This window comes from Zonotrichia leucophrys, chromosome 2 (assembly GCF_028769735.1).
Source record: "Zonotrichia leucophrys gambelii isolate GWCS_2022_RI chromosome 2, RI_Zleu_2.0, whole genome shotgun sequence".
NCBI lineage: Eukaryota > Metazoa > Chordata > Aves > Passeriformes > Passerellidae > Zonotrichia > Zonotrichia leucophrys.
The window spans coordinates 47,554,544-47,579,342 of NC_088171.1; the positions used below are offsets into that span (position 1 = coordinate 47,554,544).

Genomic DNA, 24,799 nt, shown 5'->3' on the forward strand with positions numbered 1-24,799 from the left:
AAAACTATAGAGGCAATGCCTGAACTCACTCGTGCCTGTAAAAAAATCCAAAGGCATTTTGCTACAATGATGGGAACCTGGGTTATGTTGGCCTTTAGGACCCAGGATTTTCACAGGTTGTTTCAATACCTGACATATTTCCCAAAGACAGATGCTGCAGCTCTATATTCAGCATGTTTCAGTCTCCTCTGGGAACAACAGGGTGCTTCTCCTTCTCAGGCATTTTCTTGGCCTTTTTGATAAATGCTGTCTAAAAATGCTGCATTTTGAAATGCTGGCAGGTTTGTAAAGGCAGACACTAATTCTGCCTTTGAGGACTGGCTGTGGCCATGGCGGCAACAAGGAGGAGGCAGATCAAGGTTTGCAGACCTGTCCAGTTGCACAAACCCCACAAAGCTGTTCTTCCCTCCCTCTGCCCAGGCAAAGCCATCTTTACTCCCTACCTCCCTCTCCTTTTCCTTATTATTGAAATTTTATGGATTTTTTTCTTTTACATTTGTTTGTAGAAAATCCACTCTCCCTCAAGAGCAAACTTCTTCCATTCCTATTACACTAGTGCCATGTTCTCTCTTCAACAAGGAATTGTTTCATCTGTATCCTTCTTTGAATATACATTTGGCTTAAAAGTCACAAATTATCACTTGCTGGTATCTTTATTTTGTATCAGAAGAGAATATATTTCATTAATTGAATTTCTGCCTATTTTTCTGAGTAATAAAATGGTCTTATAACCCCACTGTTGCCTAGCAATGCTGACACAGTACCACAGTAAACACACTGCTGCTTAGTAAAAAAACTTAGAACACTGTTAAGAAGGCAGTAGCAATGACAAGCTTGTACACAGCTGTGAATCAAGATTGCTTAGGACAGTTTTCAGAAGTTATCTTGGTGCTGTTTGGCCCAGGAGCATTTGTCAGTGAAAGAGCACAAGTATGTAACCCTTGAGCCACCAGCTTTGTAAGGAGTGGTGAGCCAACTCAAAGTAATGAGGACACTGAGGTTTAGAGCAAAGTATTGGCTATGTCAGCTTTGTGTACCTGACATTCACCACTCAGGATGGCAATGATGCAATCCAGTGACGCGGTTTGAGGTGCAAGCTTGCCAAAAGCAGCCAGGGAATGTGTGATCTGCTGAGATCATCGCTGAAACCAGCTGACTTCCACGCACTGACCTCTACCACAGCAATTCAAATTACATGGTAAATGAGGATTTCAAGATGCTGTAATCATAGATATAATTGCATCTGAGATGATACAAGGGTGAGAAGGATTCATCTACCAGTGGCAAAAGGTCTGCTGGCAATTCATTATCTCTGTACCAGGTTTATAGTGCTGGCATGTCAGGGCTTTGTGCAAAAAGAGGCTTGTAAGAAAAACTGCTGTGACGGTGTGAAAAATATAAAGTCTAGTTATTGAAGGTGTGATGAGCATAAGAGAACAGATTAATGAGCAGCACATTTAGTGTCTAAATCACTAATAAAGGTTTGCACTAGGTACTTGTGTCTCTGGAGAGTATATAGCAATCCTTTATCATCATTTGTAGGCTTGCTGCATTTTCCCTTTATGCTGTCTGATCACCAGCACAAAGCACATTATTTATTTGGCGGCCCTGTGTAAATTCTGCAGGACAAACCCTCGAGACATGTGTGTTCATACTGAGAGAGCCTGGTCCTTTGCAGAGATGGGATAAGAAACACTCTCTGGAGCAGGCAGCAGAGGACTGAAGGATCCTCTGAGAACAGTTAGTCTGGTACTCTCAGGATTGAAAAGACAAGAGATATTCCTGAAACCTGAGGAGGGCATGAGGGCATTGAGTGGGAGAATGTTTCTATAATTAAAGGGCATTGAGAAATCTGACTGAATTTGGCCCACACAGGTGCATTGGCTTTGGTACACACGTGTGTTGTGTTCAGGGGCACGTGCTTGGAGGCTCATGCCGAGCCCTCCACGATTCTGAAATTCTGAAAAACAAGGAGCTCTTAGAACATACTGCTGGGGGAGAGGAGCTGAGGCTGCCAGCACAAAAAAAGCTGTGAAGTTTAAGCCTCATTTAAAAGCCTCTGCTTTTAAAAGTCACCTGAAAAACCTCACTCTACGGCTCTCAAGGGAATGACAATTCTGAGTTATCTTTAAGCTCCTGAAGTACTTAAGGCTATAGATATATTTGTAGGTAATGACACACAGTGGGTAGAGACCGGTAGCATGAAAAACACAGAGCTGATATCCACATTCTGTATTTGTGGAGAGGCATCTGCTTCTGCTGCATAAACTTTGCCATGGTTCCTGAGTCTGAGCACTGCCTGGTAGCTGCACGAGTGGGATGCATGGAGGGCAACCCTGGAGAGTATTTTTGGGCTGAGCATCAGCCAAACAAAGGCTCATTTCCCTGTGGATCTCCATCACATCTCCAGTGAAGTGGGGGCCATCCACAGATTAAAAATCACACTCCTGATGCAAAAAAGCTGAAAGGTGCAAGCTGAAAGTGTGTTGCCTGGGACTGCCAAATTGCTTACCTGAAGGAAACCACCAGGATGCTGTCCCATCTCCCAGCACAGCTGCAGGGCGCACCTCTAAAGCACTCTCCGATGCACTGAAAAGAGACAGGAAGATGGCCGTGAGAAGAGGGAGTTGAGGAGACAGCCGAGGTGCTGTCCCTTCTCGCTCCCTCTCCTCATCAGAGCCCCGAGGTTGGCAGAAGGGAGAGCAGCCTCCGCGCCCTCCCCCTCCCGAGCAAAGCCGAGCCCTGATTTAGCACCTGCTTGGCAGATGCTCAGACCATCAAAAGCCGAAGGATGCCCTGAGGTGAAGCTCTATTGATGTGCAATACTTTGAACCAATATATATTTCATTACTGTAGAGAGAGAGACTATGAATCAATAATTCAGGGGTAAGGCAAGGGAAAGGGATCGGTTGGAACCACTGCTGGAGGATGCACTTCGCTTTCTGAAACACTTAAACTGTGTGGTTTTTTCAAAGACCACCTTAATTATATACTACAGTCTTTTCAGTAAAGTCTTAAAGCCACTGTACTCATCAGAGGAACAATCATTCCTTGCCCCATCACCCTAATCGATGAACAATATTTAACATAACGTTTCAAACCACAGACTTCCTTCTGGAGATTGCCTCTGATCCAGCCTCTCTCTGGAGGCAGGGGAAGAGAGAAGAGAGAGAAAATGGGGCTGGGAAACGCTGCGAGAATAAAGAGCAAACCAGTATTAATTGAACAGTAGTCATAAGGAGGGAAGCAATGTAGTTACACTAATTTAATTTTGAACTAAGTCTTGAAGAGGAAGATAAATGAAAGAAGAAAATGAGGAGATAAAGGACTACTGATACAGAAAAAATAACCCTGATTTTCCAGTGAAGCAAACCAGGTTGCTTTTTCTGAAGCATTAAGCTGCAATCTCAATTTCCAACTAGAAATATCTGGAATTTCTGTAATTTCAAAGGGCTTAGAAGAAACCTATTTTGCAAAACATATGCCTATTTGCTTGGAAATACTGACCCAAACTGTTTATTTCCCAAAACATTTTTTTAAAATTGTTGAAATACTTTGTTTCCAGAGGCATAAATTTCAAATCAAAATCTTCTGATATGGGGGTTAAAATATCTTTATCGCACTACACTTTAGAGATGGTTTTTGAATGTGTAAAATGGTGGTAGCAAAATGAAACACTTTATTTTTTTTAATATAGACTGAACTTTTTTCTTCATATTTCTTGATTTTGTCCTGAAAATTGCATGAAATGTTTTCCTAACCTGTTTTCTCCCTTTGTGGTAACCTGTGCAAGAACAGCAAAATGACACCTTACTTGAAGTGGCACGACATTGGACTGGTACACATTTTCTTCCATGGACTGCACTGAAAACATTTATCTTGTCCATGTGAGAGAAGCTGGTTTTGAAGACGAAACTTAATATTACCTGTGTGTAAAACAGGAGTACCAGTTCTTGTGATTCATTTGTAAAACTTGCATCTCTCTGAGCACTCATGTGTTCAATAAGAAACAGAACAAAGGCTGGAATTTCTCTTTAGATTTTCTTGCAGGAGAAAAAAAAAAGAAGAAGAAAAAAGAAGAAATAGCCTGAGGTGTATTTTATTTGGCAAATATAAAAGTAAAGGCATAAGTAGGTTAACTTCAAGCTGACAAGGCACAGTTAGTCATTAATTAATTAAGTTTGCAAATTAACTCCTGACAGAATTTCCACTAACTTTAGCAGCATTTGGTTGCCACTCCAGGTGATTTCGCAGGAGACTTTTTAAAGTGAAATAACAGATAAAGAATAAAGGAGGTTCAGTGGTTCAGTATTTGTCACAGCAGTAATCAAGCTGACACACTTAGACAATAATTATGGGGTGTTTTCTGAGGCTTTCCCACCTCCTCTGGCATACTGGGCTGAGGGGTCATGGCTTGACTGCCCCTAGGAGTGGGGAGCAGACACATCCCAAGGGTCCTACTTGCCTCAGTGGTTCTCCTGAAGTCATGTATTTGCTTCTTCCAATGCTTCTTCACTTAATGTCTTTGTAGATTCATTCACAGGACTCATCAACATAATGACAGACATCATTTGGCGCTACACTGGAGATTTTATGGCCCCTGATATCGTTTGCAGGGTCGTTCGCTACTTCCAGGTACAAAAACCTCGTGCTTTGTGCCCCCATAGCAGCAAACTCTGACAAAAATGCTGTGTAGAATCTTTTCTAGCAGCGAAAGTGCTAAATGTTGAAAATGTTCATTTAAAGGTCAAACACATTAGAGCATATTAAATATTTTAAATTTTGTGGACAGAAAAAAGGAAAAATACCTGGGTGAATATACAAGGGGGTGGAGGGGTTTCCTTTTCATTTTTTTTTCCCCCCAGTAAGCTTTGAAACATTCCTAGTTCAGAGTTCACACTGACATCACCTTCTGCAATAGATGTATCTCAACTGTTGTCCTGTTATGCTTTCTGCCCCAGGTGGTTCTTCTCTATGCCTCAACTTACGTCCTCGTGTCACTAAGCATAGACCGGTACCATGCCATAGTTTACCCCATGAAGTTCTTGCAAGGAGGTAGGAGAATTTCAGTACCTTGTTCTTGCTGTAGACATTATTGGGTAATTTTTTAGTTCTCAAAATTCTAAACCTTGTTGCTATGAATTATTCATTCCTGCACTAGCTGCATTTGAACTCTGTTACAGTTTTCCAAAGGACGAAGTAGCTGTGGTTTCAAGATTTATTAAACTCCACTTAGCCCTCAGCAGTTTTTACAAGTATTGTGTTGGCAAAGAATGAAATGACATTTTAAAAAGTATAATGGTTTTCATTATATTCCAGCATTTTTAGAAGGTTTTAATGGACAAAAGCTATCCCTCGTTCCACTATACTGACTGTAGGAGCTGCAACATCTATAATGTCTATTTATTCACATTAAAAAATAACTTTTATGGAGGGTGTACTGAGAATTCACACAATAATTTGATGTATCTTCAAAAGACATAGCATATAAGTTTGGATATCTATTGTTTCTTATAATTTCCTCTGTTTGTTTGGTGTCATTTTTTTTTACAGCACTCGGATATATCCTGGCCTCTTAGCAGTACAGTTTAAACAAAATTATTTCTTCCCCACAGAGCCAAAGTGGGGTGCTAAGAATGTTGCACTGAGTGAAGAAACAGAAATTGCAGGTGGGGAGGAAGAAGAACAGTTACAAGAGCCATGAGGTCTGGAGGATGTGCTTTAATCAGATGCAAATATCATTCTTGTTTTGGAGCACTGATGCCTTTTGCCAGACGGCTCCATTCAGGGGATCAGATTAATGGTCCTTCCTGGCCTTAAAAACCTGTGAGTCAATCACAGCTCTGACAGTGTGCAGTTTTGGCAGATGTTAAGGTCTGAAAGCTTCAAAAACTTGTGTGAAATTTAGCTTTATATTCCCCAGTGTGTAGATCAACTCTTTCAGCACAGGGAGATGGATATCAAGGTTTTTCCAGCGGGCTTTGGAAGAGGTGGCATTGCTCTTCAGCTCCTTCAGGAGGGCTCATCAACCAGGCAGGGTGGGGGCTCATAAACCTGCTGGCAGAGCAGGACAGACCTGCTGGCATTTCTTCTTCATGCATGGCACAGGAAAAGCAGTGCTTGTTAAATTACTGCCTGGGTATAGTAAAGAATTTGATGGGTAATCTTTGAAAAGCGCTTTGAAGTTGAAAAAGAACCAGTGAAAAATCACTTCAAATCTTCATAAAAGCCTTTTTAAAATCCCATTTCCTATACCTAGACCATAAAGGGTTTTTTTGTTTGATTTTTTTTTAAACTGGAGAAAAGCAGATGTTGCCCCAGTTGCGGGTAGCAAAATCATCAGCCTGGTGCAGCTCTGGTCAGGGGAAAAAGGTCACAAGCAGAGAGAACACTGACAAAACCCATCTGCCTCTTGCAAGGTCTGGCTACACACTGATGCACAAGCAAAGTCCATGTTCAAAGGAAAAAAGAAGAGAGCTGTAAATCCAAAATAAGGCTCTAGAGAGGTATATTTTTAACATAGCAACTTTCTGGAATGGACATAAAATAATCACCTTTTGCACCCAGGTATTCCTTGAAGAGGTGCTGTGTGGGATGCTTTTGAAATGCCCTCTTAACTATTCTACAGATGGAGAACAAAGAGATTTACAAATCTTTGTCACTGGTGATGACACAGAGGAACTTCATGAATAGTTCTGAGTCAACCTATGGCAAATTTCTTTGCAAAATGAAACACTCATCCCCCCAAAATCCTTCAATCAAGAAACAAAAGAGTTCTTTCTTCTTATTGATTTGAAAAATTATGTTTCCGTGTAGCCTTGAAATATCATTTTAGAAAAAAAAAAAGTCAAACATTCCACTTTGAAAATATCAAACAATTGTTTAAAATTGTGGTTTAGTTACTAGCCTCAAGTCCTGTTATAAAGTATTTGCAATGAGCTGTTCTTTGCATGGTTTTTAAGAAAACAAACTTCAACAGCTGAATATTTTATACATATCAAATACATCAATGGCCAGAGAAAGTGCAGTATGGGAAAGAAATATGCCTTTCAATCCTAAAGCTTTTACTATGAGACATCTAATTCTACAACCAAAAGGGTATTAAGAAAAAATTATAAAATAAAGATCAAAAAGAAAAGAATCTGAGAAATTATAGCAGAAAATATTTTATGAATACTTCATCATGTTGGAAAGATATATGCAAACAGCATGCAAACTAAACAACAGGTGAAAAAAGAACTGCTGAAGAAAATGACAAAACCCAAAAAGGCGTAAACTGATCCCTGTGGGGCTTTGGGCTGGAAACAGTGCTGTCACTGGGATTCTGGATTTAAAACCTAATTTTAAGGTGGCACTCAATTTATCAAAGGATTGCATAGTATTGACATTCTGGATAGCAGAAAGCAAAGTTCCTTCCAAGAGGTGACCCCCTGTCCCGTATTGCTGGGAGCAGAGAGATGCTCTCAAACCCATTGTCCCAGGGCAGAGGTGGTGGGAGCAGAGCAAAGGGAGCAGTCACAAGGAAACTTCTTTTAGGAGAGTCAGAGCTCACAGCTCCCAGTCCAGCCCTGGGAGTTAGTCTTGGCCACCACAGTTTGAAAAGCTCTAAAGGAAAATGCTCAGACTGGTTCAATAGAATATTGTATTTCAAAAATTATTTTTTTAATTTCATTTATAACTGATACAGCTCTAGTTATGGGATTTTCTGGCATTTTGAGCATATTAGAGCAGCTACTAAAAATGCAGCATAAAAAAAGCCCTGCTGGTGAGGCAGAAAATTGACATTATTTCAACAAAACAAAAATCTACTTACCTATCAGTGCTCTGTAAAGCCCTTTAGACTAGGAAGGCCAAATTCTACCAAAGACGAGACATTTAAAAATAAAAATAAAGGAACATTGCAGGAAAAATGTTATGAAACACAAAGGAATATCTCTATTGCCCAACCCAAATTACCCAGTTCTGTTCAATATACAGTACAAAAAAAGGGGTTTTTTTCCAGATCTGATCGTTTTTAGTTAGAAAAACACTGAGGCTTGCATGATTGTAATTTAAGTAGTTAGCTCACATTTGAAATGTCCTTTCTGTGAGGAAATATTTTGTGAAATTTATTCTTAATATTCCTTTTGCTAAGTTTATTCCCTTATGCTTTGGGAAATTTCACAGTTCTCTTTTGCCTGTACAATATTTATAGCCTTAATCTAACCCTCTCACTTAGGCAGATGTCATCAGAGTTCCCTTAAGCCTTAGATTAGCAAGACCATGCTTTCCTGAACGTGGGTAGCATTTAAAAATGAGCAGGATAACTGAGTATTTGCAACTGATGTTTTATAAAGCATAAAATTACTTTTTGAATGTTTCGCCCACATGCTTTTGTATTGGTCTTTGAGCTTCAAGGAGGAAAGACATTATTCTTGATATGCATAATTTAAAGTGGTTTTCTATTTCACACACAACCTCGGGTATTTTTTAGGACAATAAAGTATTTGAACACTAAAGCTCCCAGATTAAAAAAAAAAAAATCTGTCCCCATATGTTCCTCTTGCAATCTGGCTGAGGAGGAATAAGTGTCACTGATAATCATGGGTACTCCACAGATAAGCCCTTTTTCCCCACACTTTTCAGCTAGAGCAACTGGATTTTAGCCAGAAGATGCAGGTTTTTGAAAATTTAAACTTTGGAAATTTGTGCTCCAACCCATTGATACTTACAAAATCTTGTGGGTGCCACCAGACATCATTTCATTTCCCACTTGCTTTTCCTCACTTGGCAGTGGCCAGAAATCAAGAGGATGCAGTAACCCAAACCTGCTGGAGGTTTTGATGTCCTTTAGCTCCCGTTCTTCACCATGAAGTCCAGCAGGATCTCCCAGTTCCTGTATTTTGCAGCAGATAAAACATGGCTGGGCACTTGAGCATCGTCATCTGCCCTGTCTTGTGGTTAGCAGTCCACTCCTGGCATGGCTTGGGTTCATCAGCAGGAGCTAAATTTGATCCCCACCTTCATACAGAGCAGGGCAGGAGATGCCCAGGCTCTTCAGGCCCATGTTTCTTTGGGTGAGTAAAGTTACAGATGGAGTTAAAGGCAGTCTTGTTCTGATCCTGAGCTGAGGCATTTTCTTTTTCCTCCTAGGAAAGGTTTTGCAGTCTTTCTCACTTCAAGGTGCATCACTAGACATGCAGTAGGGCAGGTCTGAGGTCCTTCACACCCATAAGTGATGTTCTCTCGGTGGCATACAGCTACCATTTGCATTTCATGTTTCTGACTTGCTGACCCTGACCAGTGCCTTTCTCAGAGTGTTTCAGATTCAACAGGCCCTAAGCATCCTTAAATAAAACTTGCAAAATACAAGCTCTTAATGACATGGCAATTTATCATGAGAAAGAGATGAAATCCTTTTTCTCCTTTGAAGTCTTTTCAGCACCAGCCAGCTGCAGGCTAAAATTCCCTTTCTTCACAGAATTTCCTCCTCCTCCCTGCCTTTCTGTCAATAGTGCTGCAAGGGTTCACTCTCACCAACAACCCCACTGACACTGTCTGTTTGACTCTGTTACACAGAAAGGCAGGCAAAAGTGCTCATTGGAGTGGCCTGGAGCCTCTCCTTCCTGTTTTCCATACCCACTCTGATTATTTTTGGGAAACGGCAGCTCTCCAATGGGGAAGTGCAGTGCTGGGCTCTCTGGCCTGATGACTCCTACTGGATCCCCTACATGACAATTGTGGCTTTCCTGGTGTATTTCATTCCTCTGATCATAATCAGGTAAGTCCAAAGCCCAGTCAGCAAATGTGTGGTGAATGCTGTCAAGTGTGCAATCAGCTTAATGCTTTAATTTCTAGTCATTCATTACAATTTCATTTCCATACCTGCTGCATAGCTGTTTTGGTTTTTATCACATAATACAGGGGTCATTGTACTTGCCCTGGGTGTTCTCTGTGTGGTATTAACAGCCAGAAACATTTTCTCTGAAAAAAGGAACGAATCTCTAAGTGTGTCCACTTATCTCCACAGCTTCAGGCTTGAAAGGTATCTTTATAAACCCAGTATGAATATTTATCCATTATTACAAAAGATAATTTTAATAAAAGAACAGGAAACTGCACTTAACACTAATTAAGCTAAAATTAACTTGAAGTGCTCTCAAGCTTCACAATACTCGACAAGGGTTCCTTCACCAGGATTGGAAAGAAATCTCCAAGTGCTCAAAATAGTTGCCAATTACTCCTAAAGTATGAACAAATGTACTTCTTCCTGTTTTGTAATAGGAAACCTAAGCTAGGAAACCTAAGCAGATATTTGAGACTGATTTGCCTCAAATCACAAAGACAATCTGCAGAAACTGTATAAAACTGAGGTCAATCAATATCGCAGACTTAGTGATCAGCCTCCCTCTAGAGCACGGCCATTAGCTGCTGTGGAACAGAAGGTAACTGGCCATGAGGAGCCACCAATGCGCAAGAGCAGTCAAAATCAGATGTGGAAGGGGAGTGAGGTTTCCTAACTGCCTCAAAATGCTGCCAGTGTCAGTGACAGTTCTCAGAGCCATTACTGTACTTTCTTTCACTAGCAAGGTTACAATTGTATTTCTTGGTGTCCATCTCTTCTTGTCAGCAGCAAGAAAGACTTGCTGGGACTCCTTTTTTCCCCCCATAATTTGGTGCTGCTTGGATTCTGAGAGAAGAATTATTTTTGCAATGTCTCTTGGATTTATCTCTTGTTCCAGCTGCTTTTCCAATGAGTGATGAGCCATGAGTCTCCCTTAGCTTCCTGTTCATTAGTGCCCTGGGTGAGAGTGGGGTGCTCAGAGGCTGATCTCTTCTAGATGATGACAGGAGTGACTACATAACCTTGAAGTTTATTACTGTTTTATCACAGAGATTAAGTTTGGCAGCTTTTAGTGGTAACTAGTTTATCTTTGATAGAATCAAAACCATGTGGTGCTTGAACTCATCTAGCTGACTTTTGGATACAGATTCAAAATGGACCAGTGTTGCTCCCTAGAGAGAAGGGATGATTTTTACACATTGCTCATAACATGTCAGTTCACTAAACCTTCCATTTTTTGTGCCAGATTGCATAGATATAACAAAAAAAAATCAAGAAAGTTCTCCTTAAAGAAAAGTTTGAGAAGAAAGGAAAAACTACTCCCAGGTTATCCTTCCTAGGTGGGATAAATTCTCTGCATGTTTTCCTGTCTCTGAAAGCCAGCCAAGTTTTCAATATGCAGAAAAAATATTCTTGGGAATATGTAAATAAAAATGTGTGTAGATCTGCAGCCCAGCAGTAGCAGCAAAAACAATAAACATACACTGCACAGACATAAAGCAATTTAACATGAAATGGCACCAGAAAATTTTGAGGCTGGCTGTTACTGTGAAAGGGCTTTTATGAGCTTTCTCAAATGGGCAGCAGTTGGGAAATTCTAGCCAGCATCTTAAGTGTTTCAGGAAAAAGACCCCACAGCCTGCCCAGTTACCAGTCATTCCACAGGTGTGTGAAACATCTCTTTCACACTCTAACATACAGATAGATTTGCATGGTTTCTGTTACAGACCAGCCACTCCTTTTACACGCCATCTATACTTGTTTGGCAAGAAAAGGCAAGCTACAGAGCAATAAATATTTCAGAGCTGCTGACATTATGCTCCCCTCCTCCCTGCCAAAGAAAGATATTCAAACCAGATCAGCTCTGTGACTTGCTTTACAGTAAATCCCCAGAAGCAAGAAGGTGATGAAGACATGAGGGGACGGAGAAAGGCAGTGAAACTGGCATTTCATGAGATTGTCCTGACATCTGACACATGAATAAAACATCCTAAATTTTTTGTGGCTTTAACCTTAAGCAACATTCACACAAGAAGTTTATGGCAGGACAGGAGCTAAAACCACTGGTTTTGGAGCCAGGGGCAGCGCAGTGTCCATCACCTGCCCGGAAACATTCCTGGTTTCAGTGTTTTTTAACACAAATGCTCCTGCGTCCTTGCCAGCAGAAAAAAGATTTTTGACAGGTCCAAAGTGGTGTCTGGCAGTGGAAGGAAGGAAGGGGAGTGGTGCAGGGAAGGATTTATTTTGAGCTTATTTATTTCTAGCTGTCAGTGATACTATTTTCTTCAGAACAGAGAGGATTGTCTAAAACCACAGAAAAAGAGGATTAGCTACAGGGCAAGGTCAGCAGAGACATTATGAAAAAATGCCATGCAATTTGGAAGGAAATGGCTATTTTTTAGAACACTTTTTAAAGTCTCAAGCATAAAAGTGAAGGTTGCAGCTTTCCAGCCGATGTATCTGTAAAACATCTGGCAACCTAGCCTGAAGGTGTGACATCTATTCCTTTAAAAATCATTGGCAGTCCAGGAGTTTAAAGCTAATCCACCTGATGTGGCTGCAGCATACAAATACTCTGGTAAGCAATTTGTGGCTCAAGAACAGCAGGAATGGCTGCTAATACCCCCTGGGACTCAGTTTCTCTGTAAAAGTTTTATTCCATCCAATACTTTCAGATGCACAGGAGGTTTGATGATAAATGAGATGTTATTTCATGAGAGTGAGAGAGAATCGCATATGTTCCAGTTGTGTGTTACTCTGACAAGAGATTATTTATAAAATGAAAGGTGTTTAATAAATTTAGGAAGGCTTTTTTTTTTTTTTTAATTTGATGACCTTTAGTCGAAGATGTTACTTAAAAAAGCCACAACATAAAATGGAGAGAAGATCCATAAATGCGTGACTGAAAGGTCAAGGATCAGTAGAAGAAGCCATGAATACATATAAGCCAGAAGCTAAGTCATACACCACACTTAGTGAGGAAGCAAGGCAGGGTGCACACAAAGGAAAAAATTAAACCTTTTCTGCAAGAATTCATATTGTTTGCACAGCTACTTTATTTTCTCTGCTGAAGCACTCTGATTTAGCTGCATGGCAGGTGTCTGATGCAATGTGGGACACTGGCTGCCAGAGTTAATTCTTAATTAGTTCTGCTGCCTGAATCTGCTGAAAACCTAACCTCTAGAGCAAAGCAGTTCACTGATGACAGCACTTTTTCTGGTGCTGTTCATCTGAAGTGCATACAAAGGATAAAATCTTACTTTTCAGGTGCAGGACTTAATTCCACACTAGATATGCTGCTTTGGCTGAGCTGTTTTCACTTGTTACAGTTCAGACACCATCATCTTTTAAGCTTCTCTCATCCAGCTCTCAGCTCTCTCTGTAGAGCTGATCTCACGTGTTCCTGACAGCCTTCAACTAACTCACAGGAGTTGTGTTATTCATAACTCTGCAGCCCATGGAATGAATTATTTAGCTGATAACCTTATGCTCACCATGGAAAACCTTTCCACTGACAAGCTAAAGCCCCAGATGTGGTGTGAGCAAACTCTACAGATTCCAAGCCAAAACATGAACCAGAAGAACGCAGCAGCACTCTCTCCCCCTCACCCCCTGCTTTTGTAAAAATGTATGTATAGAAAGGTAATTTATGGAGAAAACTGCAACAACCTGAAAGACCTTAATACTTCTGAGGTTTATTCCTACCACTTCTTCACAACTAGAGAATCAGCAATCAGTTATCAAAAGCTTGTGGTTTTTCAGCAAGTTTTTTTATCTGATTACAATACCAATGAGCAAGACCTGAATAATGAAAAGAAAATGAAAAGCTATGATTGGTATTTTTAACCCCAGTGTGTGGATATCTTTGAGAGCTGAAAAAAGTGGAGAATATTTGTTCTTTTCATATTAAAACTTCCTTTGTCCTCACTGTCTCAATGTTGTGCAAGAAGAACAACAGATCCTGAGTCAGGCATTTCTATACAGCGCTTAAAAATTTGGCCTGTTCCCTCTTATTTACATTATTCTACCACTTCTTCTGCAGTTGATATTATCAACCTATGAAACCACAGAAGATTCAAAAAAAGTAATTAGGGAACCTGCAGTAATTAGCTCTCTCCTCTTCTGGGACAAGTGTCATCAGCTATAACCAAAGCCTTTTCTCCTATTCCGAAACACACCAAGCAAAGATGAAATGGTATCTGTGATTGTTGAAAACCTCTGGGACACTGTTGAACAGAGGTTAAATATGGCTCAAATCAAGATTACACACTGCTCTCCTGCAAATATTTGCACCTGGGCCCCTCGGAACCTGTGATGGGGAAACAGAAGAGCTACTGTGTTTCTAGTCTGCATTGCCACTCTGCCAAAACATAATTATGTTCTGGCACTCGAGTATCCAGAAATTCAGAGTTTTCTAGCTGTTATACATGACTGTTAAATGTATTTTTATATTTTAAAATTATAAATATGATACGTAGACATTTACCTAATATAATTGCAAACTCATGTTTTAAAAAAAAATTGCTATAACTTCTCTTGAAGCACAGAGGAAAAAGATATCCATCTGCTGTTTAAAATCTGAACTCCAAAGAGAACATTTGCTTTGGAGCAGCTGAAAAATAATTAGAAGAGAAAAAAAACCAAAATCAGCTAAAAGGAAAAATATGGAATTAAACCCAAGGCATTGTAATGAAATAAAAAAATAGATTAAATAAAAGGTATTTCTCTGAATTAAATCAAATAAAAGGACTGGAAATGCCATTAATAAAAATACCAAAGGTCATTTTTTGAACTTGATTCAGAGAGGCTATTCTCTTTTGCTTGCAATTTCCATTTCTAAATAAAAACCCTGGATCTTGCACACACGTTCTAGTATCTGACCATCTCTTCACTCATTACATGTGTCTGCAATGGTTTGTTCAGATGAGGTTACTTTTCTCTTCAGACAAATAGCGCTGTAAATTAGCTGCCATAAAACAAAGCAGCCACATCACTTTGCACAAATAAAGTATAGGGAACAATAGGCAATACTGGATGATAAATAGAAGTAATTAACAGGGAACTTAAGTGCACTTTTGCCATGGTAAAGGCTCATTTTACTAGAAAATACTGAGGCTGTGTGGGACACCCTCATAGTGGGCGTAGATTTTATTTCTAATAAATAAAATGTAGGTTTTGTTTCCAAAAAATCTACTTTTAAAGAGTGGGCAGATCAATAACACTTATGATTGTTAATATCAGTACATAGCTTTACCAGAAGACATTTTATTAAAAAAAAAACAAACTAACAAACTGGTCTATGAATTAAAAATACAGATGGGGTGAGATTATTCACAGTTGCATTTGTATGACTAACCCTAAGTTACATATTTACATGGATAAAAAGTGCTGTAATTACCAAAGAGGCATATTGAACAACACCATTAACTAATAGCAGGCTATGATGGACACGCCTCTTAATCTTTTAAAATTTGGATCAAGTTTTTGGAGATGCAAAGAATTTAATTTCTGAGATACCCCCATAATGTGAGCCATATTTTTGTATTTTTCTCCCACCTCTCGAGATATGTATTTTATCAGGGTTAGAAAAATCATCACATTTTCAGATCAACAGCGTGTCCTTTCTATCCTGTGGTCTTCAAAGCCTGACCAGCTACTTTTCAGAATGGCTTGGATGAATTTTCCATCCAGGCTTGACTTTTCCACCTTAGTACCTTTTCATTAGTCTCTCGCCTGCAGCCTGGGCTGGAAGATCAGTGTGCTGTGCACTTACAGACACAAAGAACCCTGACAACACCTGGGCCTCGAGAGCTGCACATCACACCTCCCTGTGCTTTCGGGGGAGACAAGGGCCAGCAGCATGCAGGCCTGTTGCATGGGTTAAAAAAAGAGCTTTGTGGCTGTGTGTACCACAGGCTTTTACATCTTGGCACTGAGGGCTGAGCAGTTCAGAGTCCAGAGGAAGGGAGCAGAAATCAGGATATGGTTGGAATAGTGCAGACTATTTCCAAACACTCCTCTGAATACCAGTTTGTCATCTGTTCCCTGCTACTCTTTGCTCATCTGCCACTTCATTTTTCAAGCGAGAATTTCTTTGAGATTTGACCAACCTCTGTATCCTCCTCCAGCTGCCTTTTACAGCAGCTGGAGGAGGATACAGAAAGAAAGAAAGGGGCTACAAATGTATTCTGAAAAAAGCTGATTTTCCCTCCTAAGAAAAATACTTCTCTTCCATAAGAGCCCTCTTTTTACTTCTGTGGCTTTGAAACACACATGCAGTTGCCTGTTATGATCCTATGCTTTGGGTAACTCGTTTCTGGAAAGTCCAATTTCTCAGCTCCATGTCAACATTGCTGGGGAAAAAAAAAAAGAAAAGGGTCAGGCACTACTATGAATTGGAGTCCCAGAGAGATCAAATTATAAATGAATAACTGTGGCTGGCACAAGAGCTGCTCAGAAGTCTACCTATCTTGTAAACTTTCCTGATACCCACCCTGAGCAGCTTTACACCACCTCTGGTCCACTCTTGATAAGGAAGGCTCCATTGGCTTCAGCTACAGAGAAAGGGAAGATGAACAGAAGCAAAAACACTGACACAGATCCACTATGTTGGCAGCACTTTGTTAAGCTGCTGGATGAAAACAAGAATTCAGCTTTCCTCTAGAGCTCTAAAAATTAAGGATTCAAATGAATCCTCTAAAAATTAAGGATTCAAATGAATCAGCATGTAATCTCATAGGTGAAATGCCAGTGAGAAGACAGATGAGTAACTGTATCTGGCAAAAGACATGCCCCTACCAGACTGCAGCCAAGAGGGCAGAAATTCTGGGGTCAAGGCAAAGCAAGTGAGGAGCCTGGCTTCATAATTCAGTCCTTGTGGCATTTGGCTGAAAGTAAGGATATTTTGACTACAGAGTTAGACTCCTTTGTCCTGATGCTTAAGAAACTCTGAATCTTTCCTGCTGGACAAAGGCAAAACTGCATTAGAAAGGACATTGTCTCAGCTGCAAATAAAGAGGTCAGACTAGAGACAGCAGGCTAGGAAGAAAATAGAAACAGGACTTTTAAGAGTGAGCTGGTAAAATTTCTGAGATGACAACAATTATCATTATAATACATCCTGATTCATTGGAACAATCAAAGGAGAAACGTACATGAATTTTCCACCATTGTCTGTAAAAAGTACAAAGAAACTCTTGAGTTTCAAGTGCATGAGCTGTTAAATAAACAGGTTCTTGAGAAGCCAGGAGATAAAAGGAAAATGTTCAAATCAGCTGGGAGCCAAGCTGGACTTTTGAAGGGATTAAGGAGAGCAAGCTGTAGTCCAAGCTGTAGGCAGATGTGAGCAAACCCCTCACTGGGCAGGGATGCTGCTGCTCCGCTGCACAGCCCAGACTGCACCTTGAATTTACAGCTCTCACCTACTGAGCCTGGAAACCAGATGGCTCAGACTTCCACAGACGGGGAAACCTCCAAACCTTCATAGTTTTTTGATCACAAATTCTGCCTTTGCAACCGTGTCTAGAAATTGAGGGTGCTGTAGGAAAGGCTCATATATCAGTCTGAAGGGACTAATAAGTATAATGCCTCTTCTGATAACAAAAATAAGCCATATAACAGTAAGACACATTTTTGCCCCTATAAAACACCCTGAAATTATGTCCTTTGTTGCACCTATTTCACATAAGGACCACTAAGGTTTATGACAATTAATATCCTCAAGCAGGAGGTGGTTTAAACAGCTCTTCCTCTTGAAGGAATAATTTTTATCTATTCTATATTAAGTCAGTAGAAGTCCAGATTGGCTATTGCACAGGGAAAGTCCATAACTATGTAAGGTCACTGTATACTAAGACATCTTTCATCTTTCCTATTGAAAGTATATAAACCTCTCTAAATATGCAACTTGTGGTGGATCTGATTTTGAATCATCTAACTCTTCCCATTTATCTGACACTTCAGTTCTCCTTGATTTCTACCTCAGGACACTGAGATCCAAAACTGAGCACTGCTGTATTTATTTGTATTTCTCATGGACCTTGCCCTTATCTAATTCCCCAGGGTGAAATTTTATTCACCAGCTTCATATCCAAAAAGTAACAGTAAAATTGAAGTATACATACAGCAAAACCAGGTCCCTCCCTTGCTTCCCTCATCACAGCTAGTGCTGCAGGGCTGATACTCAGATGGATTTGGCATTGGGTGGCTCAAAATCACCAATGAGCTCTTGCAAAAAGATTTGTGGCTGAATCACTGCATTCCTCTGAGCCTCAGATTTGACATCTACAAAGCCAGGACAACCACATGGACTTCCATAGTGAAAAGTCTTCACTTTTCAGTACAGAAAAGTATTGTAGGAGAGTCATATCATATTTATTATTATTATTGTCATTTACTATTATTATTTCTATGCAGTCCCACCACCTCTGTGAACTCCTTACACATGGACAAGTATATTCTTAGAGCACAAATGGCTGGGATGTCTGTTAAATTTATTGTGCCTAATACCAGCAACTTTTCCCCTTCTGCAGTGTCATATACTCAATTGTGATTCGAACCATCTGGATGAAGAGCAAAGCTCAGGCTGTCATCCTATCCAGCTGTCCTGGTGAGTCTCATCATACCTGTGACTCCAGCTTTGTGATTCAATTCCAGCTGATCCTCACAAATCTGGGAGTGCTTGGACATGCACATGTCATGTTGAGCCCCTATCGCTTCAGTGGGAATGGGGTTTCTGTATTTGTTCATTCATAACTAATTTCTACATTATTTACCTTCTTCCCTTTGACACTAAATTCTCTTTAGAGGCATAATAGGAAACATCTGTGAGAAAATGAATAAAAAATAAAAACTACTTGTTCTAGAAGTTAGAGTTCCTATTCCTAGAACTTTGTCCATTTCCAGAATAGTTTTTTCTAGCATATACTTGGCAACACTTTTTCTGTGTCTTCACATGTACTTGCAAATCTAAATTTTGCTCAAGACCAGAAATTCCTGGCCACAGAAAGCTAGAAAATGATTGGAGTATTCCATCCCAAGACTACACATGCCTCAAGTAGATCTCTTTGGGGATCTACTCTGCTTACTTTTTCCTTTTTTATTTTGGGTGGCTCAGGTTTTGATTGTCCAACTTGAGCAGATTTGCAAGTCTCCAAATTTCATGAACTACTGAGGTCCTAAGTGACACCAGGGAAAGATGAGATTGTGTATTCCTGTCCTGCCTGTCAAGGTACACCCTGACACATCCACACATCAGTCCTGTTCTTTCACCAGCTGAACTGTTCTTTTCCCAGGTGGCAAAACCTCCCGTGGCTACAGCAGCCGTGGGTTCATATCCAGGGCCAAGGTGAAGGCAATCAAGTACAGCATTGTAATTATCCTTGGTAAGTGAAGAGCTCCAGAGCTGGGAGCTAGGGAGGATGCTGACACTAGGAAGCTGTTTTTCCTCAGCAACCTCTATCATCAGCAGACAAAGTAGATGGCTTGGAGAAGGAGCTTTACTCAGACACCTGACTTGTCTTCTGATCCTGTCCTTCCCCTCTTTTCTGGCTGATACATTTCTATTTTAGGTATCTGACATAACCCTTGAATTAAATTAGATGCACAGCCCCTCGTGTACATAAAGAAAGTGAAGAGACAATGTCTAAAAGGAACAAAGGAAGAGGACATCTCTTTCCTATCCAGACTGCCAAAAGATTTGGCAATTGAGTTGTCTTTTAGGCTTAGAGACACTGTATGGCCTGTGAGCTGCTGGGGTGGTGCAAGGGAGAGAAGAAACGTGAGATGTGCAGCAATTGTATTTAATGTCACAGGTGTGTTGCTGCCAAGATGGAAAGAATGAACTCTCCCAACTGGGCAGCAGATGACTTTGTGCAGGTGTTCTCTGTCTCCCAGGGAAATTACATTATTCTGATGCAATTAGGAGGCTGATATTCTATCTCAATAAATAAAGGCAGCATCACACAGAGTTTATGATTAGCTGCCAGAGACATGCAGGAAAGGAACTAAAGCTGTTTACTCCCAAGGGCTGACAGTCATCCCTTGACACTGAAAAAGAGATTGCTTCTCTTTCCAACAATGTGCAAAATTCAGATTGGAGAATATTGTGATAACAACCACTTGAGTAGCTTAGCTCACTGTCTAGAGGCAGCATCTGCAGACATGAGAGAGGTCAGTGGGATTCATATTTTCCATAAGCCCAAGAACAGCTTCTCTGCGTCTGAACTTTTCTGCGTGGCAATCAGAGAAAGCTTTTGGCAGACACAACTACTACTGCAAGGCCATCAGATGTTGAGAACTCACATAGATGCTCAAATATTTCAACAGACCTTGATAATATTAAGCACCCAGCATCTCTTGGTGTGCAAACAGATTGACAGCTAAAATCCATAGATATTTTTAAAGCCACCTAAAGTTCTGCATAGTGAGTGCTATGATCCACACTCTGGCACTGTGTATTGCTATTTTGCATGTATCTATGCATAGACACCTCCTGTTTGGTTGTTCTAAAAAACAGGAAGGGAGCTTACCTCTTCCTTGCACTTTTAGTGAGCACTCAGCTGACAGCCAACGAAGAAATTCTGATTAATGAGACAAGGAAACAGGCACAGGTTTACTCTGCTGTCTCATCTGAGTCAGGATGTCATCATGTGTCTGATTTCACAATTACCTGTATGTTTGCAACCCAGGTACTTATAGCTTAGTTGAGTGAACTACCTGTCCCAGCATTTCTATGCAAATCCTGAATCAAAGGCCTTTGTGAGAAGAGACGGCACAGAAATTTGTGTGAGACAGATTTATTCCCTATGCCTGCAAATAAAGCTAGATCCGCTAACCTTTTTTCCCTGTCACTCTGAACCAAAGCAGAGGCTATGAGCAGACAGTCCTCTCTTCCCTTCCTCAAATTCATCTCTCAAATGGCAGTACAGGAAACCGGGAGAATCTCCCTGCACACTCCACATACACAGCGTTTCCATCCAGCATGCCGAGTGGCGTGCTGGTTTGCCATAATGCAGTGTGAAAGGGTGTCACTCCTTGTTCCTGGGTGTCTGAGAACCTTATTTTAATAGGTGGCTGTGACAGGCAGCGCTGTCACAGAGCAGCATTTTGGCTGTGTGTACATTTAGATTGGCTGCTCACTCTGGGGACCATTAAAAGAGCACTTCACTATAACTGATGATGCTTTAACTGGCTACCTATTTACCCTTTATGTGTTGTGTAGTGTTCAGAAGTGTCTCAATATGTCTAGAGGGAGCACTCTAAACACTTAGAGAAACACATGTAATATATTTTATAGGCATTAAAATAAAAATAAAGACAAATAAAAGCACAATCTAATAAGTATTCTCTTAAATAAGATCCTGAATGGGGAGAGGGGTTTTTTTTGCATGAACAAATATTTATGTGTTATGACAGTTGCTCCATGAGTGTGTAATTACTTCCCTAAATTGCTAAACTATCCAGTGTCAAGCTCTTCCTCTCTCTGTCTCGTCTGCAGCATTTATTCTCTGTTGGAGCCCTTACTTTCTGTTTGATATCCTGGACAACTTCAACATACTGCCTGAGACCAAAGAGCGCTTCTACGCATCTGTGATTATTCAGAACCTGCCAGCCCTGAACAGTGCCGTCAACCCCCTCATCTACTGCTTCTTCAGCAACAGCCTCTGCCCCCCTTCCGAGTATTGCTCCTTTACTGTCACTCTGACTACCCCTAAGAAGGGAGGGAACACATAAACACAGTCCTTAAACTGATTAACTATTTTTGACTCCTTGAATTCTGACCATTCTCTATTTTTTTGTAGGGAAAGAAGAACTCAAAGACTAGGGGGGACTTTGCGGGAAAGGAGCGATGGAGGGCAGGAGATGCAGGTCCTGTCGAAACCAGAATACATCTAGCACTGGCAATGTTCTGCAAAGCCACACTGGCACCTGTACAGAGGAAAACAGAGGTCCCCCACAAGCCCTGTGCATGGTGAAGTGGATGGACACTTCCTGGCAAGACCCTGCACCTTGTGCTCCTGTGCACCTTACAGCACACATGTTTTGGGTGGGCACTGCAGCCTCAGCAATTGCATACTGCCGGTGCCAAACTCACTACGAGAGGTTTGCATGCCTCTGTTGTGAGGTTTCATCTTGACCCTCTGTTTTAAAGCAAGCTGTAATCTATGTGCTCCAAACAGAAAAAAAAATGTAAATAGTGTCTAGTCAGAGTCTTATCTATTTTTCAGGACTCACTAAAAGCCATCTACTGCACCATCTGGCTCTTATAACCAATAGAGTGTTTACAAGCAATTACAGAGCAAGGACCCCAGCTAAAATGAAAACACAGGCACTTTTCCAATGAGAAAACACCATTGTCACTCTATGTAATTATATCTGGGTTTCATATGGAGCCATTTACAAAATTATAGCCAGAGAAGAGGGGAATGGATGGCTGGGATACTGCCTGCCACATCACCTGGCCCAGCCTCTCAGGTCACACCAGCAGCCCTGTCCCTGTACCTCTTAATCCCCTTCCAGTGTATTTCCCTGCTGTCCTACCTTGGCACACCAGTGGCACCCCATTGTCCCAGCAGGACTCACACATGACACTACTGGACAGCCATTTATTTCTGGGATAATGGTGAATGGTTCACCAGCCCTCCCCAGTCCCCATGGTGCACCCCACTTGCAGATCCTTCCACACTTCTGTGGCAAAGGCCCTGAGCAGCTTCTTCAGGATCCTATGGGAGCTGCCATGCAGGGCACTCGGCCAGTGCAGATCTTCCTCACATGGCAGCATTTCCCTATCCCATACCATTGTAAATCACCCCTGTCACTTAAATCACACAGGGAACCACACACATCTTTGCACAAACTCAGAGCTGGAAAAAGACGCAAGCAAAACCACAAAACTCCAATTACATTTAGAAAAACCAATCTGTTGATGGTCCAGTCTTGTGAACTCATTATAGATTTCACAGAGGACCAATGCTCAGGCTGAACTTTGCTACTGAGCGCCCAAGCACCTGGGCATCCCCTTTCCCCAGCCCTCTGGGTATCTCAATATAGGGAAAAATTTCTCATGCAGGTGGGGGAGGTGATATTATCTTCAATGTTCATTTTCCTACAAGGCAGCTTGAAGTGTTTGTATTAAAAATGCACTCTAACCAGCTGCATGGCAACTGAGTTTGTTTCCTCTCAGTGAAAAAAATTGTTTTTACTTAAGTGGACTCAGTTTAAAAAGGGGTTTTTATTATTATGATCTTTTGCAATGAGTTTGTTCCCTGTAAAGTAAGAACTGAATAAAATTTATTTATAATTGCCCATATTACAAAAATACATTTTCCTAAGTAGGAGACATATAAAATCATGGGGCTTTATGTTCTCAGGAAAATAAATAAGGTATCTCTTTTTATTACCACGAAGTTCTGTTATTTAGACTCTGTGTCTAAATTTTGCTACTGCTTAATTAAAACTATGAATCTGCAGCAGCCTTTACTGCAGTGACCTTGGATAGGCTGTATATAAGAACAAGACAATATTTGCTTCCCATGGGCACATAATAACTTTCCTAAAATTGGACTGCTTTCTTTAAGCTTCATAGATTGTAGATTTTAGCTTTTTCATCTGATAAATGTACACTCACCACCTACTTTTGAACAATTAATGGAGTTTTTAGACTCAATACCTGGAAATCAGATAACATTTCTGAGCAGTACTTTGATTTGCAAATTTAGTATGACTCAATCCCACTAAAATTTACATAATAGTCACTAGGGTCACCACATGAATTATCCCATCCATCTAAATTGAGCATTTGCATGAGTTATGTCGGACTCTGGACTGAAATAAAGTCATTATCAATCTATTTTCAAAGAAACAGCTTTTTGTTTCATTCATTATTCTACTATGTATCATTTACAAGTTGTTCTTAATAATTTTTCCTCTGGACATGATTGTGATGCCTTTCCTCATATGAGAATCCTTCAGTTTAAATGGCCTCACACTGCTTTTGTCTGCATTCCTTGCAAGTGCTTAAATACAGAAATAAATAATTCATCTTATTTTCCATGCTGCTTTCTTACTGTTCAGGAGATGGCATTTTACTACCTTTTTTCTATTCTCCACATCTTCTGTTGTAAAGCCTAGTTTTTCTATTAGTCTGGAAAACACTTGCATGCTCCTCCTTTGTCTCTGAGGAAGAGAAATTTAGGGAATTTCATCTGTCTCCAGTAGGTTTCTTATTCCTTGTCTGCAACTCACCCCACATCTGTTGGCTGTTTGGTTGCTTAAAGGTGCCAGAGTTGCTCTGACAGACCCCACCCTTAGGAGGAGGCAGCAAAATTCAGTGTCGAGGTCTGAGTGCACAGAGAGGGGGGCTGAGCACAACAAAAAGAGGGCACCCAGCTGGCTTGTCCATGGCAGCCCAGGAGCAGCTCTGCTTTTCAGCAGCTTTAACACTTCAAGAGGCATCTGTGAGATCCTTCTGACATTGCCACAGTGAACAGAAATATTCACACACATGACTGCTAGGACATAAAGCCTTGTGTGATGATAAAGTCCTGTTTGACTGTAGATTCCTGAGAAGCATGAAAAATCAGACACTCATCTCTCAGAAAAGTCACATCAAAGAGCATAGGACTAGGATACTTTCAAAACTAACACTAATCCAAGAAAACATGTATGCTTTCAGTGCAAGTTTAAATAAAATCTGAATGAGAAAACTATTTAATTCTCTTTTGGATATTTTTGATGTAATTTAAAGTTCAGTTCTCTTGGACCAGATTTCCATCTCTTGCTAAAAGTCTAAAGCAGCATTTTGTCTTTCAGTTTGGTTTTGCCTCAGAAATTTCTGTCTCCTCTTTTTATTTTTACTTTGAAGAAAACTAATGTAAGGCAGCAAAATTCAACATTTCCCATTGTGACCATTGTAGAACATCAAAGCAAAACTCTACCTAGAAATGTGTTTCTACCTAGAAATGTGTTTCACCCTCC

General features: G+C 40.6%; 1 protein-coding gene across 1 annotated transcript in view; it reads left to right on the forward strand.

Moving 5' to 3' along the window:
* Nucleotides 1-24,461, forward strand: part of NPSR1 (neuropeptide S receptor 1) — a 58,378-nt gene extending 33,917 nt beyond the window's left edge. The window contains exons 3-9 of the mRNA XM_064703370.1: nucleotides 4,532-4,635; nucleotides 4,962-5,055; nucleotides 9,559-9,760; nucleotides 18,355-18,431; nucleotides 19,117-19,206; nucleotides 21,321-21,501; nucleotides 21,625-24,461. Of these exons, the coding sequence (XP_064559440.1) occupies nucleotides 4,532-4,635; nucleotides 4,962-5,055; nucleotides 9,559-9,760; nucleotides 18,355-18,431; nucleotides 19,117-19,206; nucleotides 21,321-21,501; nucleotides 21,625-21,718 (842 nt within the window). The 3' untranslated portion in view covers nucleotides 21,719-24,461. The remainder of the gene's footprint in view (nucleotides 1-4,531; nucleotides 4,636-4,961; nucleotides 5,056-9,558; nucleotides 9,761-18,354; nucleotides 18,432-19,116; nucleotides 19,207-21,320; nucleotides 21,502-21,624) is intronic.
* Nucleotides 24,462-24,799: the final 338 nt, after the last annotated feature.